Source organism: Hemicordylus capensis, chromosome 1 (genome assembly GCF_027244095.1).
Source record: "Hemicordylus capensis ecotype Gifberg chromosome 1, rHemCap1.1.pri, whole genome shotgun sequence".
NCBI lineage: Eukaryota > Metazoa > Chordata > Lepidosauria > Squamata > Cordylidae > Hemicordylus > Hemicordylus capensis.
In genome coordinates, this window is record NC_069657.1 from 432393602 (window position 1) to 432416017 (window position 22416).

The window sequence follows — 22416 nt, forward strand, 5'->3', positions numbered from 1 at the left end:
CTGACTCACACTTCCCTGTTCCAGTGCGGTGCCTAGTAGATGCTGCCACCACTCTCTGCCTCCAGAGAGAACTCAAACTTGGGTCTGAGCCAACCTGTGGCGGATCCTGCCTGTCTCCTCAGAGACTTCAGTTCAGTCTCCTAACCCTGCTTCAGTTCACCCCTTGTCGTGAATCTGTTGGTACAGCTGACCCGACAGGATTTATGATCCCTCCAGCTCCACTTCTGTGAGTCAAGATGGAAATTCTATAGATAAGAGTAGCAGCTTAGCTGCACGAACGAAAGCGAAAAAAAGACTCTCAAAGGTAAAGTAGTATAAGCAAAATAAAGTCCCTTGAAACTAAACTAGGTACCCCACTCTACGATAACTGAGCAATAACTGAAATAAAGGAGCAAGGAAGGAACAGAACAAGGACAGCCTGAAACAAGAAAGGTTGAACAATTAAAGTACAAGGAACACTGTCTGCGGAAGGCAATGCTGCTGGCAGTACTGTCTCGGGAACAGCGTCTGCTTGATATAGGGCTCGAGATAACTCGCAGCCAATCAGGCTTTCCTCACTCAGCATTTCTATTCCCTCTCCCGTGAGATCTTACGCCTGCTTGTCTCCCACTGAGCCTTTTTCTTGAGACGTCTTCTTAACACAGGTGAAATTCCAGCTTCCTCCTGATCAGTCTCCTCAGCCCTCATCTCTGTCAGCTGTCCAGATTCCATTGTCTGCTGCCGTTCCACCTCAGCTTCAGCATCTGTTCTTACAGCCAAGTCCTCCTGCTGTGCTTCTGAGCCTGCTCTCCCAACCAAGTCCTCCTGCTCCTCCTGACTCAGAGGTCTGAGCCATGACACCCCTTCAGTTAAAGTTTGCCTGTAAGTAACTTAACCAAGCAGTCAGCTCACGGGAAGCCGCAGCTCCAGAGTCTGTCTCACACTCACATAGTAAATGAGATTATTCTCTCTAAAAAGTACTTTATTAGTGGCAAGCCTGCTCAACTTAGGCCCCCCGAGCTGTTTTTGGACTACAACTCCCATAATCCCCAGCCACAGTGGCCAATAGCCAGGGATTATGGGAGTTGTAGGCCAACATCTGCAGGAGGGCTGAAGTTGAGCAGGCCTGCCAGGAACCAAGGTGGGTAGGGGAAGCAGGTAGGTATTGGGGAAAATAATGTAAGAGTCATTTCTAACACAATCTAAAGCCTTAAGTAAAGCACTTACATATCTTGATGGAGAATGGTCCAGCCTATAGATGGGAAATTAGGTAAAGTAAAGTGTGTCGTCAAGTCAGTTTCAACGCATAGCGCCCACAGAGCCCTGTGGTTTTCTTTGGTAGAATACAGGAGGGGTTTACCATTGCCTCCTCCCACGCAGTATGAGATGATGCCTTTCAGCATCTTCCTCTATTGCTGCTGCCCGATATAGTACCAGCAGGGATTTGAACCGGCAACCTTCTGCTTGTTAGTCAAGCATTTCCCTGCTGCGCCACTTAAGGTGGATTGACGGGAAATTAGCTGACCACAAATAAATAAATAAATAAAAACTTTTAAGGTCGCTCTTAGACAAAATACCTGGAAGGACAGTGAGCCCTTCTTCCAATCCGAGGTATGTCACGAGAGCTCAGGTGGGATGTCTTGGCAGGCAGAGGCCAATGTGGGACTGACAACTGTCTGTAGTTCAAAGATTTTACAATCACAAGTCCCACAGTCCCTGTACATGAGAAGTGTAAATTTCTCCTGTGTAAGACAGGATTAGATGATTGGAGATATCATGCGGATGCTGTGGACGTGAAGCTCTTGCTTCACAATAATGGAGGCTATCTCCCATCATGCACAAGGTTTCTCTGCAGTTACTAACTCTACTAGAGAGGCATCAGCACTCACACAGTATTTATTTGTCTCAATGAGTACAGGAGGGTGGTCGTACAGTATACCACCTCACTTGGTGTGGATTGAGGCCTAGTATATACATGCAGCAGAATGCAGAGTGGACTGGACCAGCTAGTAAAATCAGCTCTAATGATTTTATGCTCTAATGACCAGCTTGTAAAAAACCATCTCCATCAACCTTTTGGAAGTCTTGCCTATTGCAACCTCACTCAAAACACATCTGCGACAGAGCACGAACGACGTCACCATATGGCCAAGGCCCAAGAGCAATGGGACTTTCCACTCAATCATCAATGAGTTAACGAGACCCATGCAGTCAGCCTTGCCCTTGGGGTTACTTCACTGACACATGCACACGCTCTCAAGGACATTGTGATCAAACCACAGGGAAGCAACGTTCATGCGTGTGTGTGTTGTGTTCCTGGACTAAACCTATCCCCTACTTTAGGCTCTACAATGGGGAACGAATGTGGCTACTCATTAGTGAGAGAAATGCACGTTGACATTGCCTTATACAGAGTCAGACTATTGGTCCATCTAGCTCTACACAGCCTAGACTGAATGGCAGGAGCTCTCTAGGATTAGGGATAAGCACAAGCCTGTTAGGGACTTCCTTTTTCAAGTGCCGACCAGGCTTGAACGCCAGCTTTCAAGCTGGCTCGATGGGCAGGGAGGGGTACCTTTTAGATGCAGGTAAGGAGCTCCTTACCTGCCCGCCCCCTGCCCCACCGCTTTCCTCCCCACTGGTGCTCATTTTAGAATCAGCTGCACAGGACTACAGCGCTGCTCTCCGCAGCTCCACGCAGAAGGCGTGCGTCCTGGCTGTTTGCTTGGTCAGCATTGTGTTGCTGACCATCCAAATGGCTGGCACACATGCACCCCCAGCCATGTGTGTGCTGTACAGCCCTGCATGGCTGTTTCTAAAATGACTGCCAACAATGGGAGGAGCGGCAGGGCGGAGGGCAAGCAGGTAAGGTAAAGTAAAGTGTGCCGACGAGTCGATTTCGACTCCTGGCGCCCACAGAGCCCTGTGGTCTCCTTTCGATAAAATACGGGGGGGGGTTACCATTGCCGCCTCCTGTGCAGTATGATACGCAGCATCTTTCAGCATATTTGATACCTTTCAGTATCTTCCCATATCACTGCTGCCTGATACAGTTGCAGCGGGGATTTGATCCGGCAACCTTCTGCTTGTTAGTCAAGCATTTCCTCACTGCGCCACTTAAGGTGGCCAAGCCTTCTTCAAGAAGGTGCCCCTCCCTTCTCTGCAAGGGAGTGCACGAACAGCTCATGCACATCCCTTCCTAGGACTGCAGAGAGGGGACTTTCCCAACCAGGGATTGAATCTGAAACCCTCTGCATGCAAGGCCGGTGCTCTACCACTGAGCTACAGTACAGTCTCCTTTCTTCTCCAGGAGGGTTTACGGACAGGGCTTCCGCCCACCACCCCATGCCGAATCCAATCCTGATCGAAGTGTGCCAGTCCACATAATATTCGCTGGATTTAATCCGACCTTCCTGTGAGCTATCAGGGACCAGGATAGACAGGACTTTGATTCTCTGTGAATGGAGGCTGCGAATTCTGGCTTAGCCCGAGTTCCGTCTGGGGTAAAAAAAACCCCCTCTATTTCCTGCAGCTTTTGGGGGGAAAATCGGGGGCTTCTGCTTTCTCCAAAGGTGTTGATGGAGGTGCTGATGGCTATGCAAATGGTCCATCTAATCCCTCTTATTTATTTATTTATTTGATTTGATTTTTATACCTCCCCAAACCAAAGTCTTGGGGCGGTTTAAATTAGAATGCCTCAAATCTGCTATGAAGCAGATTCGCTCTTCAGATACCCCGAGGCATAGAGCCATGTGTGAAAAACTCTCAGTAAGACACTTAAGAACATAAGAAGCAGCTTTACATCGAGTCAGACCATCAGTACTGTCTACACTGACTGGCAGTGGCTCTCCACGGTTTCAGGTATGAGTCTCTCCCAGCCCTACCTAAAGAAGCCAGGGAATGAACCTGGGACCTTCTAGGTGCAAGCAGATGTTCTAGGGCCCCATCCCTCAAGGGGAATATTTTGAAGCAGGCAATGCTCACATGTAATCACCTATCCAAATGCAAACCAAGATGAACTCTGCTTACCAAAGGAGACAATTCATGCTCGCAACTGCAAGACCAGCTCTCACTTGGCACATCTTCACCTGGTAATTCTCTCTAGTGTCAGGACTGAAAATAGAGATTCCATGACAAACCCTAGTGAACCCCTAATGCTCTTTCTTTATGGCAAAATTTAGCAACCTCTAGGTTACAGCATTTAAATGCATCACCTTATATGCAGATCAAGAATAACAGAATGCACTGAGACCAACACAAGAAGAGTCATATGAATGTGTGTCCTTATTTGTGAACCTAAACATTGGAGCAAATTAATGGGGTACTTACCATATTTACACAAACTGAAGACAATGCTGAATTAAAGACAATGCCTTAAGAGACAGAGGTTAAATACAGATTATACTTGTATATACCTAAAAGAAAAGAGAACACAATTCAAAATTACCCCCACCCCCCATATTTAACACAAAAGAATTAGGAAAAACTCTTGTCTTGGATTCCGATAAATGGGGAATGACAATACAGTGCTTGCAATCCTGTAGGGAAACTGCTGAAATCCCATTAAATAAAGGGAGTTGGGCAGCCTCAAGTCCCTCCCTGTACAGTGTAAATCTATATACTGTACTAATAAATGTTTGAAATAAGACACATGAGTATGTTATTTTTCTTTGTTTAAGTAGCCGAGGGAATCGCACAAGTTCCTTTCATTTATGTAAAACAACTGGGTGAAGCGTAAAAGCACCAAGTTTCTCATGAATGAAGCCTTGCATCTGACCTCAGGCAAACTTTGCCCAAGTTCCTCATGCATAATGCATGCCAGCAGCACCATAATAGCGTCACAACAAAATTGTCAAGGTTCTTGCATAGAAGGTATTTTCAGAACGTTACATGACACATTTTGCGTTAGGATTAGCTTTAGTCACACCAAGGCTTTCCCACTTGTTCACCAAAGTGGGCCGTTACTTCAGAAGGGTTTCTTGCAGAGAAAAGGAAGACTACAAAAATATTTAGGGCTCCATCAAATATATAAACATATTTAAGTGTAAAGACCCTTGACAGAACGGATAAAAGACCTCCAGTTCCTCTCTCCTCCCCAGATGTTGGAGAAACACTGAACAGAACACTTTCTCCCTTTTTAAAAAAATGGCAACAATGGAACATTGACAGAACTGAAGAGCTGGTGCTTGAAAACAAGTAACAATTAAAATGTGCCACTAGACCCAGGCTGCATTCAGCCAAGTGCTTTTAATCATCAAGGGAGAGTCAGATAATAACAAGGGGGTTTAGAATTCTATCATGGGATTTAACTCTAGTCGAGGCCAGATGTTGAAATATATTCTCTGTAAGATCAGCAAATAGCAAATGACACAGCAAGTTGTTTAGAAGGATCAAATCCAGAAGAGATTGCAGCTTGAGCCAATTCCCCCTCAAGTTCACCAGAGGGCAAGTCAGTCTACGCAAAAGAATAAATAGCAAATCTGACAGCAGAAAAGCCAAAATTCAAGAACCAGTGAGAAACAGTTCAGTCTCACGGGACACAGTGCTACTGATCCGGAAGCCAGTAGTCTTCAACAGAGACCTTTGAGAGGGAGACCCTGGCCATTAAAACGGCTGAACTGGAAAGCATCAGGAGACAGGATTCTCTTTGTTCAGGCTTGAATCGAGAGAAATGCTTCTTCTCTGGCTACAGATATTAACGAATGTAACAAGGTTAAGAAGGTTGTGCTATTTATTGCCAATTACTGCTCTTGTGAATTGTCACTGTGATAATCTCAAGTACATTTTATTTATTTATTACATTTCTATACCACCCCATACAGAGGTTGCTCAAATCAATTCAAATTAGAAAACATTGAATAGAATGGAGATTCACTCAAATCAATTCAGATTCGCCCAAAGTCGAATTCTAGGGATGAGTTAATTTGAATCGAATTTGAATTAGCATATCCCTAGTACCAATAAATGCAAGGGATATTCATCTACACTAAGGTCTGGTTTACATTAGGGCAGAAGCAAATTTATCTATCTGAATAAAATCCAAATCTATCTTGTGGACTCAGTGTGGCTTACCCTGACTTGTTTAAATCAGAGCCACAACTTCGGCCTTCCTGATGTTGTTGGATTACAAATCTCATCTCCCCTTACAACCGGCCATTGTAGCCAGGGATGACTACAACTCCCACCATCCCTTACGATTGGTTACTGTGGCCGGGGATGATGGGAGTTGTAGACCAACCACAGCTGAAGGGCCGAAGTTAAATGCTATAATTCACAAGCTAAGTAAAGAAATAAAAGAGGCCAAAGGAAGTTAAGTGACACTGCAGACATAAAATCAATTTTAACATAAGAATCCACGCTACTGCACTTTGCCATATAAAAAGCAGCCTCAACAGTCATCAAATAGGGCAGTGATTTCTGTAGGCAGCCATATACCAAACAGATATTTATGGACAAGTTGCAGTGGAGTAGAATGAGGAGCAGAGCCCAAATTTGGTGTGGTGATGATGATGCTATATCTGGACCTTTGTCCTGCAGATAGGTAGACATTCACTCCCAGGAGCTGGACCATCTAGGTCAGAACCCAGGGGTGGAGGGACCAAGGTCCTTCCCCCTGGACTAATCTAACTGCACAAGTGACTAGGTGGTTGCTTGGGGTTGTAATATTTTAGGGGTACTACTGAAGCAACGTGTGCTCCAGGAAGTGAACCCCAGAACCCCTGCAGAGATACAGTTCTGGAAGTGCAGGTATACCATTTCCATCACAGGCTTTCCTCCTCTTCCCAAAGCTATTTTCTAACTTTCTAAATTGATTTAGCATTCTGTTCCCCTTCCCTTTGTTTTTCCTTTTCAGTTTGACGCACATACACCATTGCAATCGATACAGTATCTCTGACAAGGATGGATGATTGATTGTTAAAATAGCATATTAATTGCTGTTTTCTCTGTTGTATAAACTTGCTCTGTTTTTTCCCTGACAATACACTACGTGATGGCTTTTAATTTATTTCATTTTGTTCTGTTTAGTAATTTATTAGTATTTGACTTACAAATTTTGTAAGAAAAGCCCACCGTATCAATTTCCTATGCTGCATCTCAAATTGTTTCAAGTAGCCCAAAAGCTGGACTGAAATATTTGATTAGAGGAAAAATCAATAAGGACACTTCAGGTGGTTTAAACCGTCCTATGCTGAAACAAATTCAATACATTTACAAATGGAAAATTTTCCATGGAAAAAGTATAGAGAAACCTTCTGGAAATTTTTCCATTTTGGAAAATTTCTTATTTATTTATATTTTTATACTGCCTGATATGTACATCTCTAGGCGATGTACAAAATTTAAAATATCTAAAAGTCAACACAAATTAAAATACATGACACAATAAACATAGCAGAAAACAGCTATTAAAACATTATTAAACTTAATTCTAATTAAAAGCCTGCGAGAACAGGAGAGTCTTGAGGGTCTTCCTGAAAACAAACAGAGAAGGAGATGCTCTTATTTCAGCAGGGAGCATATTCCAAAGCCCTGGAGCAGTCACAGAGAAATCCTGGTCCTGAGGCGCCACCAGACGAGCTGGTGGCAATCGTAACTGGACATCTCCAGAAGATTGTAAAAGGTGGCAGGGCTCATGACATAGGAGGCGCTCTCTTAAACAGCCTGGACCCAAGCCATTAAGGACTTTATAGGTAATAACCAACACTTCGTATTTTGCCCGGAAACTTATCGCCAGCCAGTGCACTTCTTTTAAAACTGGTGTTATGTGGTCCTTTCGTGATGTCCCAGAGACCAATCTGGCTGCCACATTCTGTACCAGTTGTAGTTTCCAGATTACATACAAAAGCAGCCCTACGTAGAGTGCATTACAGTAGTCAAGCCTGGAGGTTACCAGCATATGTACCACCGTTTTAAGGTCATTCACCTCTATGGATGTAGCTGACGTATCAGCTGAAGTTGATAACAAGTGCTTCTGGTCACTGCCTCAAGCTAAGAAACCAGGGAGAACTTTGGGTCCAGGAGCACTCCCAAGCTATGTACCTGACCTTTCAGGGGGAGTGTAGCCCCATCCAGAACAGGCACATCTCAACCATCTCTTGGGTCCTGCCCCCCACCCCGCCCGCAACCAGTCAGTACCTCCGTCTTATTTTGATTCAATTTCAGTTTGTTATCCCTCATCCAGCCCATTACTGCCTCCAAGCAGGCATACAGGGAAGTTATGCCATTTCCTGATGAGGTTGGCACGGAGAAGGAGATCTGGGTGTCATCAGCATACTGATAATACCCTGCACCAAACCTCCTGATGATCTCTCCCAGCGTTTTCATGTAGATGTTAAAGAGCATTGGAGACAGTATGGAGCCTTGTAGAACTCCAGACTTTAGTTCTTGCTTAGCAGAACAACAGTCTGCAAGCGACACCATCTGGAATCTACCAGAGAGGTAAGAACGGAACCACTGTAAAAACAGTGCCACACAAAAGGGATGTGCATGAACCTGTTCAGCGTTCCATTCGAGGAATGCTGAACAGGTTCAGAACACCTGCATTCGAACTGGGGTGGGGCGGAGGTGACTTTAAGCCAGGGGAGGATGATCTTACCTCCCCCACTACGTTTCCCCCTCTGGCACTGCTTTAAAAATGCTGGAACGGGTAGGTTGTATACCTTCTTGCCATCAGCGTAAAACTGACTGGTTTTACATCAGTTAAGGGGCAGTTCTACCCATCCTCCTAGTGTTATCTTAGAGAGCACCTTCTTCTGCATGATCCCCACCGCACGTTAAGGTCATCTGAGGAGGTCCATCTCCAGCCACCACCGGGGCGTAGCCACCGTTGTGCGAAGGGCTTCAAAGAACCTGGGCAGCCAATGAAAAAGGCCGCCGAAGCCCTGTGTCTTGGGCTCCAGAGGAGCCCAGCGCGAACTCCCCCCTCCCACACCTGGGCTGCCAAGAGCCCGGGCGAACTCTCCGCCAGTTATTTCAGGCAGCTCCGACTGCCCGATAGGACGTTTTCCCCTTTCTCTCACTCTCTGGAGGAAAAAAAAGGGGGGAAACGTCCTATCAGGCAGCCAACGCTGCCGGAAATGACGACCCGAGAGCTCGCTTGGGCTCTTTGCAGCCCAAGCCATGCCCCCTTTGTGTGTGAGCGAGCTCTCAGTTTGTCATTTCAGGCAGTGTTGGCTGCCTGATAGGACGTTTTCCCCTTTCTCTCTCTCTCAGGGAGACAAAGAGGAAAACGTCCTATTGGGCAGCTGGTGCTGCCTGAAATAACTGGCGGAGAGTTCACCTGGGCTCTCGGCAGCCCAGGAGTGGGAGGGGAGAATTCTCCTTCGCTGAAGGAGAGTGTGTGGTTCTTGGGGCGCTGCATTTGTTCAAGCTCTCGGTAGCCAGGCAGGAGGGGGAGGGAGTTTGCTCTGGGCTCCTCTGGAGCCCGAGCCACCCCCACCCCCCGTGAGCGTGACATCATGTGCACGGGCATATGTGGAGGGGGCTGCTGAGCGGGCTGGACCCAGGCCGCCGTTCGTCTGGCTCCACGCCTGGTCACAACTGGTGCGTCAGGTGGTCACTCAGAGGTGGGCCTTCTCTGTAGCTGCTCCTGGGCTATGGAATGCACTCCCGGCAGAAATCCACTATTTGAGTTCATGACAGTCTTTCAGGAGAGCCCTTAAAACCTATCTGTTTGGCCTGGCCTTCAAGGGTTTTTAAACGGCTGTAAACGGTTTTAAATTGTTTTAAATGTTTGCCCTGGTTTTCCAGGGTTTTTAGCTGTTTGAATGTTTAATTGGTTTTATTCTGGGGTGTTTTTTTTTAATTGTTTTGATTTTAATTGTTAACTGCCTTTAATTGTTTTTATTCTGTTGTAAACCGCCCTGAGCCATTTTGGAAGGGCGGTATATAAATTGAATAAATAAATAATAAAATAAATAAATTATGGCTGCTGCAGCGGTATCAGCCTTGTAACACTCAAGGAGTAGCTCAAAGGCTGAAGGTCCTGTACAATCCGAGAAGACAGTGTCTCTCCCCAACCCCCACCCTTAAAGACAGTCTAATCTGTTATGGCACCAACTCTTTCAGGCAAGAGCCTGCTTCTCCGTCAGATTAAAAGCACTGCAGCAAAAAAATACATTGCCTGTTTGCTGCAATGAACAAGTAAGGTTGTTCATCCAAGCCTTTTTTCTTCCAACACTGCGGTTCTCAGCATCCTTACCAAGAAGTCCAATTTAAAATATGCAATACTTACTTCTGAATAAAGTGACATAGAAGCCACGTGGTCTGCATAATAGCTGCCTAAGTACTTTGCTGGCAGCTTTGTCAGGACCCTACAATTCCCTCTGTGGCCTCCTTCTCTGTAAGCATTCTACTTTGCTACCAGTTCGTCCTGTTGGAGATGCAGTGCATATACGTACACACTTATTTTTGCCCACATGATGCACAAAGGATGCTAGCAGTGGTGCACCATGCACTTCCAGAACTGTAACTCAGCAGGATCCCTTGCGGTATGGCGGACGCTGGGGTTCACTTCCTGGAGCACACGTAGCTTCAGTAGCACCCCCTAGAATACTGCAACCCCAAGCAACTGCCTGGCCACTTGTGTAGTTAGGCCAGTCCTGGGGAAAGGGTCTTGCTCTAGATGGTCCAGCTCCTGGGAGTGAATGTCTACCTATCTGCTTGCTGGGCAAAGCTATACCATCATCATCACCACACCTGGGCTCTGCTCTTCATTCCACTCCATTGCAACTTGTCCATAAATATCTGTTTGGCATATTGGGAGAGAGCCAGTGTGGCGCAGTGGATAGAGTGTTGGACTAGGACTGGGGAGACCCGAGTTCAAATCCCTGTTCAGCCATTAAACTCACTGGATGACTCTGGGCAAGTCACATCTGGTCTTGTGGTAGCAAGCATGACTTGTCCCCTTAGCTAAGCAGGGTCTGCCCTGGTTGCATATGAATGGGAGACTTGTGTGAGCACTGTAAGATATTCCCCTCAGGGGATGGAGCCGCTCTGGGAAGAGCAGAAGGTTCCAAGTTCCCTCCCTGGCAGCATCTCCAAGATAGGGCTGAGAGAGATTCCTGCCTGCAACCTTGGAGAAGCCGCTGCCAGTCTGTGTAGACAATACTGAGCTAGATGGACCAATGGTCTGACTCAATATATGGCAGCTTCCTATGTTCTTACCCCACAGGGTTGTTGTGAGGGTAAACATAACCATGAACACCACTCTGGGCTCCCTGGAGGAAGAGAGGTTTATAAATGTGAAAATAAAATTAATAATAATATATGGCTACCTGCAGAAATCATTGCCCTTTTGATGACTATTGAGGCTGCTTTTTATATGTCAAAGTATAGGAGTGTTCATTCTTATGTTAAAATAGATTTTGTTTCTGCAGTGTCACTTAACTTCCTTTGGCCTCTCTTATCTCCTAAACAATTTCTTTATTTAGCTTGTGAATTATACCATTTAACTTTGGCACTACAGCTGTGGTTGGACTACAGCTCCCATCATCCCCAACCACAGTGACCAACAGTAAGGGATGATGGCAGTTGTAGTCATGGAGTATGCGTATATCGTCGCCACTGTATCATCTTAAAATACATTCGTAATAATGAATGGATGCCAATGTAATATTAGGCAAACTTGGCAATTTCAAAGTTGCAATTAAGGTTTTTCAGGTGATTATCCCTAAGTGTGTGAGAGTATTTACTTAAGTGATTTGTAAGCAGGAGGGTAATATGGGGTGGCGTGTGGCGGTGGGAGGGTTTTTAAAAACTAAATATATAGATCGAATAACATGCCAAAACAGACCACACTTTATTTAGGATATCAGGTAACTTTGCATACTACATTTTTTTAATAGAAAAAAAAATTACACAAAAATTTGCAGAAATTTTCCAGAAAACCTACATCTCTGCCTCTAGGAAGGGAAAGACCCCATTCTGGAACCCTGGAAAAACACTGCCAGTCCATGTAGATGATTCTGAGCCTGACCAATGGTGTGACTCAGCAGAAAAGAGTTTTCTATATTTCTTCCTAGGAACACCATTACAATTTAGCAGCAGCACAAAGGATGACCTACAACTCACAGAAAGAAGTCCACTGCCAAGAACTCCAATGGAACAAATGTGTTTTAACTAAGCATCTCAGGGCCAGAACTAAATTGGCCCCACAGAACACTGTTGAGTGTTCCGCAATGTATGTAACAATGCGAAAACACAGGCAGAGCATCTCAATTCAGATGAAAGCGGTATTTATTTATTTATTTATTTGATTTATATACCACTTTTCATTAAGATGATCTCAAAGCGGTTTACAATATAATTAAAACAATGCATAATTAAAATACAAAAGTACAAATATAAAAATATTAAATATTAAAAGTACAAATATAAAAATATTAAATATTAAAAGTACAAATATAAAAATATCTCTATTTAAAATTTTAAAAACCCATTAAAATTAATACATAAAGACACAAAGCAGCAGCAGTAGTAAAAACCATACTTCATTTTAAAGCCTGGGTGAAGAGCCATGTCTTTACTAGTTTTTTAAAACCCTAATGGAGACTGAGGAGTGGATGCCAGCCAGGAGACTTTACTTGAAGCAACATCTCCTCAGTTGAACTTCTCTCAGTGTGGTTGAGCAAGACGCATTGGTGCAGCAAGAGCACAGCCAAACAACTTCCTCACTAACTACAGAGGGGCAGCACCAGTTTTTCCCACTTCCCTGGGAAGCCTTTTGCGCCACCCAAAAATATGTCCCTGGTGTGCAGCCCTCAGGGACATATCTTCAGGTGGCACAGAGGGCTTCCTGGAAAGGGGTGGTGGTGGTCGTCAAAAATTGCTGCTTAACTGCTGCACCAGTGCAATTAGAATGTGGCGGTGTTAAAATATGGTTGATAAATAAATCAATAAATGTTCTGTTCAGCTGCTCTCACTGCACCAGTGCATCCTTGCTTTGTATGTCAGCCACGATCTCCAAGGAATCTTGGAACCAGACTATTTGGAGTACTTTAGAATCACAAATAGAACAGTGAATTTGATCCCAAAACAAATTGGGATGACAACATATTGTTAAAATGATCCTTGTGGCTAGCCCCAATCTGAACCAAACTTAGCTACCATAAGCTGGACCAGTGTGGAAGGTTTCAGACTGTCTTCATACAGCCTCATACAGAGGACATTCTATTAGTGCCCTGCATCAATCAACCCCAGTGTGTTCATCTTCAGAGGCCCTTCCTGAAGGTTCCTTCAAAGCTTAGGCAAGGGGTGACTAGCGCCAGCGTGGTGTAGTGGTTAGAGTGTTGGACTAGGACCGGGGAGACCCGAGTTCAAATCCCCATTCAGCCATGATACTAGCTGGGTGACTCTGGGCCAGTCACTTCTCTCTCAGCCTAACCTACTTCACAAGGTTGTTGTGAGGAGAAACTTCAGTATGGAGTACACCGCTCTGGGCTCCTTGGAGGAAGAACAGGATAGAAAATGTGAATAAATAAATAAATAAATAAATAAATGTGGTCCTATTTGGAATGCCCTTCCCAGAGAGGCTCATTCTGCCATCTTTTGGGTGGCAGGCAAATACATTTTGTTTTTTGCCTAGGCCTTTCGGTAAGCTAATTAGCTGATTCTAACCATCTATTTCTTCCCCTCTCACTGGTTTTATTGATATTCAATTGGTTTTATTGTGTTATACATATTTTAAAATATATTTTATTGTAATATCATTCACCACTCTGGGTGTTTTCTGGTTGGAGAGCGACACCCAAATGTCCAAAAATGAATAAAACAAGAGCCATTAGATGTGTTCTACAATTCCTTATCTTCAGTTGGGTGAAGGGTATGTTCTCCCATTTTTCAGTGCACAACTTAAAAAAATAAAATACAGCAAACAAGAATAGTCTGCCCCTTCCATCCTAAGGTTACTACAGTTCCTTTCATTCTACAAAAACACACTGGTACGTCGGAAGCAGAACATTGCCGGTTCGAATCCCAGCTGCTACTATATCGGGCAGCAGTGATATAGGAAGATGCTGAAAGGCATCATCTCACCCTGCGCGGGAGGAGGCAATAGTAAACCCCTCCTGTATTCTACCAAAGAAAACCACAGGGCTCTGTGGGCGCCAGGAGTCGAAATTGACTTGACGGCACACTTTACCTTTCCTTATATAGGAACCTACCTTATACCAAGTCTCACTTTTGTAGGTCCACCTAGCTCAGTACTGTCTGCACTAATCAGCAATGGTTCTCCAGGGTTTCAGACAGGTGGGTTTTTCGGGTAGGCCATTCCAGGGTTTCTGCAGGGTTTTCAGATAGGCCAATCCTCGCTGGGAGATGCCAAGGGTTTGTCCTGGGACCTTCTGCATGCAATGCAAGTGGTCTCAGAGAGAACTCCTGTATCTTCTATTATATTAATTCTCCTGGGTGTGCCTTGGAATGCATGTCCCAGAGCCCAGCTGATTGGCTGGGCGGTGGATGCACCTGATTGGCTGAGGTGCACCCAGGAGGATTGGTTGCCGTGGTGGTGGCCTGGCTGTGGAAACCAGAGGTGGCGGGCCCGGCCCAGCCCAGCCCAGCCGCGGAGGCAAGGCCCAGGAGCGGGGAAAGAAAGTGTGTGTGGGGGGTGGGTGGGGACAGAAGTGGCAGTGGGGAGAAGAAGTGGCTGGGCCCAGAAGCAGAGACTGGGGCAGAAGTGAGGGGGAGAGGTAACCGCTGGCCCCAAAGAGCACACAGATGCTCTGTGCGGGGTCGGCTAGTTGTCTGAAAAAGTCTTACCACTTCAATGAGAAAAATGATTTCTCATTTGTTTTTCTAAAATTGCCATATTCTTAACTGTACAGAGTACATCAACCGAGACCTAATCAGAGCCAAGTAAATCAGCATTAATTCCCGAAACGTAGACATAAAGCTTCTGCTGATGCAATCCATTAGCCTCTTGCCCAGCAGTACCTCTCTGCTGATTCATGTTCCATTATCATTTACTGTAACTGCCCTGACCTCAAGTCTGCTCAACAGCCCTACTTCCTGGCCAGCTATTCCTAATTTTGCATTTTATTTATTATAATTCATTTTCCTTCTATGCAACTCCCTTCTCCAGCCTGCCAGAATTTCTTTGAATTCTAACACATACACACAGTTTGCCATTTCTCAGAGCTGTGAAACGGACATCAGTAATGTTCCAGGTCTTAAATGTTCCAGGTCTTAAATGTTCCAGAACTCAATGCTGCCATCCAGTTTGACACAGGCAACAGCTTCTGAAGCTAGTTTTCTCTTTACTTTGTAGCTTGGGAGCCAATCAGCTGAAATTGTGTCAGAACTTCCGTCCAGCACACTTTCTGATGCCTCTTCTATTCTTTTAAATCCCTCCTGAAAACCCAACTTCTCTGTTAAGCAGTTGGCACAACCCTTTTACCCCCCCCCATCCCCCTACTGGGAACTAAGCCAGAAGCATGCGTAACTAAACTGAAGAATGTATACTCTTTATCTGCTTAACTTCCCTTCCATCTGTTGTCTCCCCTCTGCTGAATTTCAGAATAAGCTCCTTGAGGACAATGTGGCTTCTTGCTGTTACTCTGTAAAGAGCCATATGATAAACAGCCATACTGTAAAACCACTATGCATTGTATCTACTGCATTCCCCTTATCCACTAAAGTTAAGATGTAAACTCATCAAACTCCAGATCAACTAGAAACACACAACAGAATTGGCAGAGGCAAGCTAATCTAATAGCTAGGCAAGCAGAGAGAGGCACCTTTTAAAAGAGGCAATTCTCTTTATTTAGCGGAGGAGAGCAACTGGCCCTATCCATCTTCAGCACAGCATCCCTCCAGTGGCTGCTGCTAGTGTCTATCTTGTGTTTCTTTTTTTAGATTGTGAGCCCTTTGGGGACAGGGAGCCATTTTTATTTATTTATATCTATGTAAATCACTTTGAGAACTTTTGTTAAAAAGTTAAAAATTAAACTTTTGTTTAAAGTTTTGTTAAATATTGGTCATATTCGTTACAGCTACTGGAAGTAGCTTCTTTACTTTCAGAGTGGATTTGCAGGCTGCCTCCTTGTTTATTGCTCCATTAATGATGAGCTTTAAAGCCCAGAATGATCAGGTTTGGAGAAGGGAATGACAAAGTAGAAGCAGCGCTGGAGGGAAAAAATGAAATACCCCAAAGCCACAGAATATAACTCCATTTTATCGACCGTGTTAAAGTAGGACCATAAAGTAGGACCATAACCAGCCTGCCTTGCTGTAGGTGTGGCTGCTTCAAACAAACAAACAAACAAACCAAAGAACTTGGGTTTTAACTTATACCCAACAGAAACATCTCTAACTTTCTGTAAGGGCGGTCTAAAAATCGAACAAACAAACAAATAAATAATAAAGATCCACTTACAATGAACACACACACATATATTTAAGTGACTCCTTACTCACTTGAAACACCCTGCCCACAATCATAACAGCTGTACAGGGACTTCTTTCATGATTGCTTTAAGGCAACAATAGTCTTGAAACATCCACCAGGTTTATACCTTGTGTGGGGAAAACTGGGCAGATCTGATGGGTGGAGAAAGGAGCCCCAGCTACTTTTGGAAGGGGAAACAGCTGCCACTGATTTATTTTTTATATATATACATACACACACACACCCCAAAAACCCCATCCTATTTCAAAAAGAAGCTTTTAATCTTTAAATGAAAAAAATTCAAACTAAAAAGCCTATTTTTTTAAAAGCCTATGTTTTTTAAACATGCTTCCAACTTTTTAAAATCAATGGTTTAGACCAGGGATTCTCAACGTTGGGTCCCCAGATGTTATTGGACTTCAGCTCCCATAATCCTCAGCCCCAGTGGCCTTTAGTTGGGGATTATGGGAGTTGAAGTCCAATAACATCTGGGGACCCAACATTGAGAATCCCTGGTTTAGACAACTGCAACTCTGCATTGAGGAATAAGGAACACATAGGAACATAGGAAGCTGCCTTATACCATTGGCTCATCTAGCTCAGTATTGTCTACACTGGTCAGTATTTTCTTCCCAGAGTGGACCCATCCCCTAAAGAGAATGTCCTACAGTGCTCACACATGTAGTCTCCCATTCAAATGCAAACCAGGGCAGATCCTGTTTAGCAAAGGGGACCACTCATGCTGGGTACCACAAGCCCAGCTCTCCCTCTAAAGAGCTTCCAGAAAAGCTAGGAAGCTAGGAAGTCCGAACTCTTCAAAATGTAAGTCAGCCTGCAAATTGACAGCTTAGGGATCCCAAAAGCTTTGAGCAAAAATTGCAACTGGCCCAGTTGCAAGACTGCAGCTGGGCCAACAGGATCAATTTTGAGACTATCTTCAGTTTACCACAACCAGAAAGAGTTATTCTTGCCATCCGATTTAGCAGATACCCCTCCTTATTCTGTGCCCAAGACAGATTGTCCAAGGAAAATAAAACTCTACTACTTCATGAAATCCCAGTGTTCTTGTATTGAGCAGCATCACAGCATTTGATGAAGCCATAATGTTCCAATGAAAGACATTTGGCAACGCTCTACAGTGATACAGCATGTTCACAGACCACTCACTCCAGCGTCAAGTAGAAACTAATGCAATTCTTTCCCAATTTAAAACCTTGAGAGAGATTTATGGCAAGTGTGGGAGGTGAACTGGCAAAGCACAGAGCTCACAACCTTGTGGAGAAAGACTTCTGCTGACTGGGAGCATAAGAACAGCCCTGCTGGATCAGGCCCAAGGCCCATCTAGTCCAGCATCCTGTTTCTCACAGTGGCCCACCAGATGCCGCTGGAAGCCACAGGCAGGAGTTAAGGGCGTGCCCTCTCTCCTGCCATTACTCCCCTGCAACAGCTTCTCAGAGCCATCCTGCCTTTTGAGACTGGAGGTGGCCCACAGCCCTCCGACTAGTAGCCATTGATGGACCTCTCCTCCATGAAGTTATCCAAACCCCTCTTAAAGCCATCCAGGTTGTTGGCTGTCACTACGTCCTGTGGCAGAGAGTTCCACAAGTGGATCACGCGTTGTGTGAAAAAGTACTTCTGTTTGTTGGTCCCAGACCTCCTGGCAATCAATTTCATGGAGAGCAACACAGAACAACACAGCAGAGCAACACAGCAACCTATCGCGACCCCTTAAGACTAATTTCCATGACATTCACATTTTTGTCACTCCCCTTAACCAGTGGGACACCAATGGATTTGTTTGGTTCACTTAATCATTATTCTAAACTTATAAATTGAAGTCAAAAGAACAGCCCTGCTGGATCAGGCCCAAGGCCTATCTAGTCCAGCATCCTGTCTCACATAGTGGCCCACTAGATGCCTCTGGGGAGCCCACAGGCAAGAGGTATGTGCATGACCTCTCTCCTGCTGTTGCTCCCTTGCAACTGGTATTTGAGAGGCATCGTGCCTCTGAGGCTGGAGGTGGCCCACGGCCACTAGACTAGTAGCAATTTATAGACCTGCCCTCCATGAATCTGTCTAAGTGCCCTTTAAAACCATCCAGTCACCATTCTGTTTACTGAAATAGTCATAGGGACACATAAAATGTGTTTTTTAAAACATTACTACAATTGAACCCCCCCCCCCCCCGCAGAGCAGCACAGAGCTCAGTCAGTGACCCATTTGCACTAGTTCCCTTGATACTTCTGCTGGGATTGGGGAGAGGATACTTAATACTTTCTTCTCTGGTAGGTTTTCTGCAGAGGGAGTTCTTTTTAACCATTTCTATTATGGTTATAATAATATGGTTGTACAATATTTCCAACTTAGAAAGCACTGGAGGAATTATTCCCAGGTTTCATAACATCCTCCCCCAAAGCTTAATCCTAAATGTGATCACTGTGGATCATTTTCTGCATCCTGTCAGTCCTGGACACCTGATTTTCATTGCTTTGGTAAAATGCAAAGGATGTGAACCAGCCAAGTTAAAGATTCTTAAGCCCTATTCCGCTGGTGGGTGGGGGGGAGGCTTAAATATGTGCTTAGATCTCTCCCATTGATGAGAACAATTACGTTTAAAATGTGGTTAACTGGCTCGATGGCTTCCACGATTGCAGAGTTTCTTAACCGTAAATCCCAGATGTTGTTGGACTACAACTCCCATCTTCCCCAGCCACAAAGGCCACAGCTAGGGATGATGGGAGCTGTAGTCTGTCCAATATCTAGGGATCCAAGGTTAAGAAACCCTGCCTTAGAGGAATCACCTACTTCAGAAGCAAGCTATTAGCTTTCATTTCTCTTGGCAGGCCAACTTATGTGTCCATGAATGGCATTTTATATAACCCCTTGAAGAAAGTTACACAAAATTAAGACAGAAAGTTGGTAGCAAGTCATCCCATTTCATTCACTGAAGTGTGGATGAGCTGTAAAGCAAGTTAACATGTTTACTGCAAACAATTTAAATAGAGACAAGCAAAAGGAAACACTTTTGTACCATGTGCTCATATTTTTGTACTTAAGCTAGAATAATTGAAGTTCATCTGTTGTGTGGTCCTGAACTTACTACTATTTCTCAATCACTTTCCCCATTTTAAGGAAAGTTTACTTCTTGTCATTTCAATAAAGGACAATTGGTTACTTTTACAATCTACTGTAAAAAAAATCCATAGCATCAGGCACCGGCTACAACAAAGACTTGCACTCAAGCTCCTTTAAGTCTATCAGTCTGTATGTGCCTACTGCATCAACGCACAGTTCAGAACATCTCCATAAAAGTTGGAGTTCTACAAAGCTTACATGCAAGATTTATGTTCATTATGCTCTATTTGAACAAATATCAAATCTAACTTAAAATTCAGAAATAAAAAAGTATTATCTCCATACACCACTGAACACCCCCCGCCATTTGAATCAAGAGCGACTTAATCTATTAGTTTGAAAGCAGGATGCCTGACATCATCCATGCAGAATGCTACCCCATGACTGAACACTCTCAAGTTAGTTGGCGAAAAGCATCAATTTACATCCTGTAATAGAATACAGGAAGCTGTCATATACCGAGTCAGACCATTGGTCCATCTAGCTCAGTAATGTCTAAGCAGACTAGCAGCAGCTTCTCCACGGTTGAAGGCAGAAGTCTCTCAGCCATACCTTGAAGATGCAAGAGGGAATTTGCAACCTTCTGCATGCAAGCATGCAGGTTCTCTTCCCAGCCGGTGCCATCCCCTAAGGGGAATATCTTACAGTGCTCACATGTAGTCTCCCATTCAAATGCAAACCAAGGTAGACCCTGCTTAGCAAAGGGGGCAATGCATGCTTGCTATCAGGTTTTAAATGACTTGAAGAGCAAGCCAGAGGTTGCCTGTTCAAATCCCTGCTATGTTTCCCAGACTATGGGAAACACCTATATCAGGCAACAATAATATAGGAAGATGCTGAAAGGTATTATCTCATACTGCGCGGGAGATGGCATTGGTAAACCCCTCCTGTATTCCACCAAAGAAAAGCCACAAGGCTCTGTGGTAGCCAGGAGTCAACATCGACTGCACTGCACACTTTACCTTTAATTTGAGAAAGCAAAAGTGATGTTTCAGTAACAAATGGAGTTAGCTCACTTCTTTGTTCCTCTGCTTCCTTATCGAAAGAATTTCTCATCTGACAATCTCCAACTTAATGTTTAGCAGGGCCAAACATTAATAAGGATTACTGTTCAATAGTAACCAATGGCATAAACCTAAATGCAGGACCATGGTTATTATGAACAGAGGTGTACCACATCCAACACAGCTAGCAGCACAGTCCTATACACTGAATGCAATGAGATTTACTGCCAGGTAAGTGTTGATGGCAGCTTTAATTTCACAGTTGCAGAAACCCATTATCTTTGCAACATAAAAATGCCAGTCTAAAAAAAGCAAATAACCAAAAAGCTACCAATATATTGATGCTAATTTTAAGAGAGCCACTGTCCTAGCGCATAACTTATTTGGGGAGGGGCACCCCCCTCCCTGCAAGCAAACCCTCCCTCGACTCCAGCTGACTCTCAAATAGTCAAGTCCCCTCCCTTGATGCAGCAGACAACACCCAAATCCAGCATCTGCAGCACGAGTCAGTCACACCCCAAACTTAAGCACCAGCGCACATATCAGCAGGTCTTGGAATAAAGAGAAACTCAACGCCTATCGATTAGAATTCAGAAGAGAAGCTCACGCTCTATGTCCCATTCATACAAACGAGCGCAGCGCGGGTGCTGCGCCCACCATGCGTGTCCCGTCGCTGGCTGTCGGCCTGTCTGCGCGCCCGCGCGAGTTGCTCGCTTACCCAGTCTCCCGAAAGGCAACCTGTTTCTCTCGCCTAGCATGAGATTAAACCGAGGGTTGTCTCTTTTCAACCTCTTCCATTGTCCCGTGGATAGGAGGATTTTGGACACTTCAGCATAGATGCTGCTGTTTTCATCCCGCACCACGAACGTGTACATTTTCAAATAATTAGATCGATCCGGGCAGATCTATTTTAAAAGCCACCGGGAGCAGGGCAAAGAACAAGCTCGAGGTCACCCCCAGTCAAAAGGCGTGGCCCCCCGATGTCTCTCAGCCGGCTCCAAAAGGAATCAAACCCAGGCCGCTAGACATCCTTCGGCCAGGCAGGTTGAAGACCTGTAATCCGTCCGGCTCGGGCAGAGGCGGCGCAGAGCCTCCAGGATCGAGAGGAGGGTGCTGGGCCCGATCCCCGGCTCCTTTTCCTCCCTGCCACGCTGCTGCGCAGGAGAAGGGCTGGGCGTGCGCGCGTGGCGTGCTCAGAGCGCAGGCTGCTCCATGCCTCCTCTGAACCTTCCCTGTAGCCCCTGCAACGCTTCCTACATGGCGACGAAGGCAGCGCACAGCGCCACAGCTGAGGATCAAGGAGAGGAGGAGGGGGCGGCGACGGCGGCAGGGCGGCCCCCCAGCCTCCCGAGAAGGGCCATCTTCGCCCCTGCCGCTCCTCACGCCTTAAACTTTCGCCGCCTTGCCTTGCAAGCGCACACGCCCCCCTATCTCAGGGGCAGCGGCACACGAGGACTGCGGCTCCCGGCACAGCCTCTCCCGCGAGCCCGGAGCGGAGGCTCGCATGTTAACTCCTCCCCACCGTGATCCGCTGTTGAGCGCATAGGTCAGGGAGCACAAGGAGGCGGATCAAAGGGGGCCGGGCTCCGAGACGCCGCTCGCTCTGGGCCGCGTCAAAAGTGGGCCGCAACAACGCCGCGCCTCCCCGCTGGCAGCCCCGCCGCTATCCTCCTCCAAGGGCTGCTTGCAGGCGCCCCCTTGGTTCAGGGCAGGCTCAGAGCTCGGCTTTCTCCCTTTGACTGTTTGATGTCCCGCATTGCCGCGGTGAACTTGAAGTCTCCGCTTTCTCTCTTTTTTGCATCTAAGGACGTCGTCGGGGAACAATAGCTTTGCTCAGCTGTTTGGTGCTGTCCCGCCTCCTCGCCATTCAACAAGAGAAGCAGAAGGGGGTGGGGCATTATTAGCAGCCCAAAA

The 22416-nt window shown here is 45.5% G+C and overlaps 1 protein-coding gene across 3 annotated transcripts in view; it reads right to left on the minus strand.

Annotated features, from left to right (window-relative positions):
* The window catches only part of TTL (tubulin tyrosine ligase), a 45432-nt gene extending 23281 nt beyond the window's left edge, over positions 1-22151 (minus strand). Inside the window, exon 1 of one of the 3 annotated variants that reach the window (XM_053313452.1) lies at positions 21221-22151. In XM_053313452.1, coding sequence (XP_053169427.1) covers positions 21221-21377 — 157 coding nt within the window. In that variant the 5' untranslated portion in view covers positions 21378-22151. The remainder of the gene's footprint in view (positions 1-21220) is intronic. The other 2 variants (XM_053313463.1, XM_053313441.1) reach the window with 2 other exon arrangements.
* Positions 22152-22416: the final 265 nt, after the last annotated feature.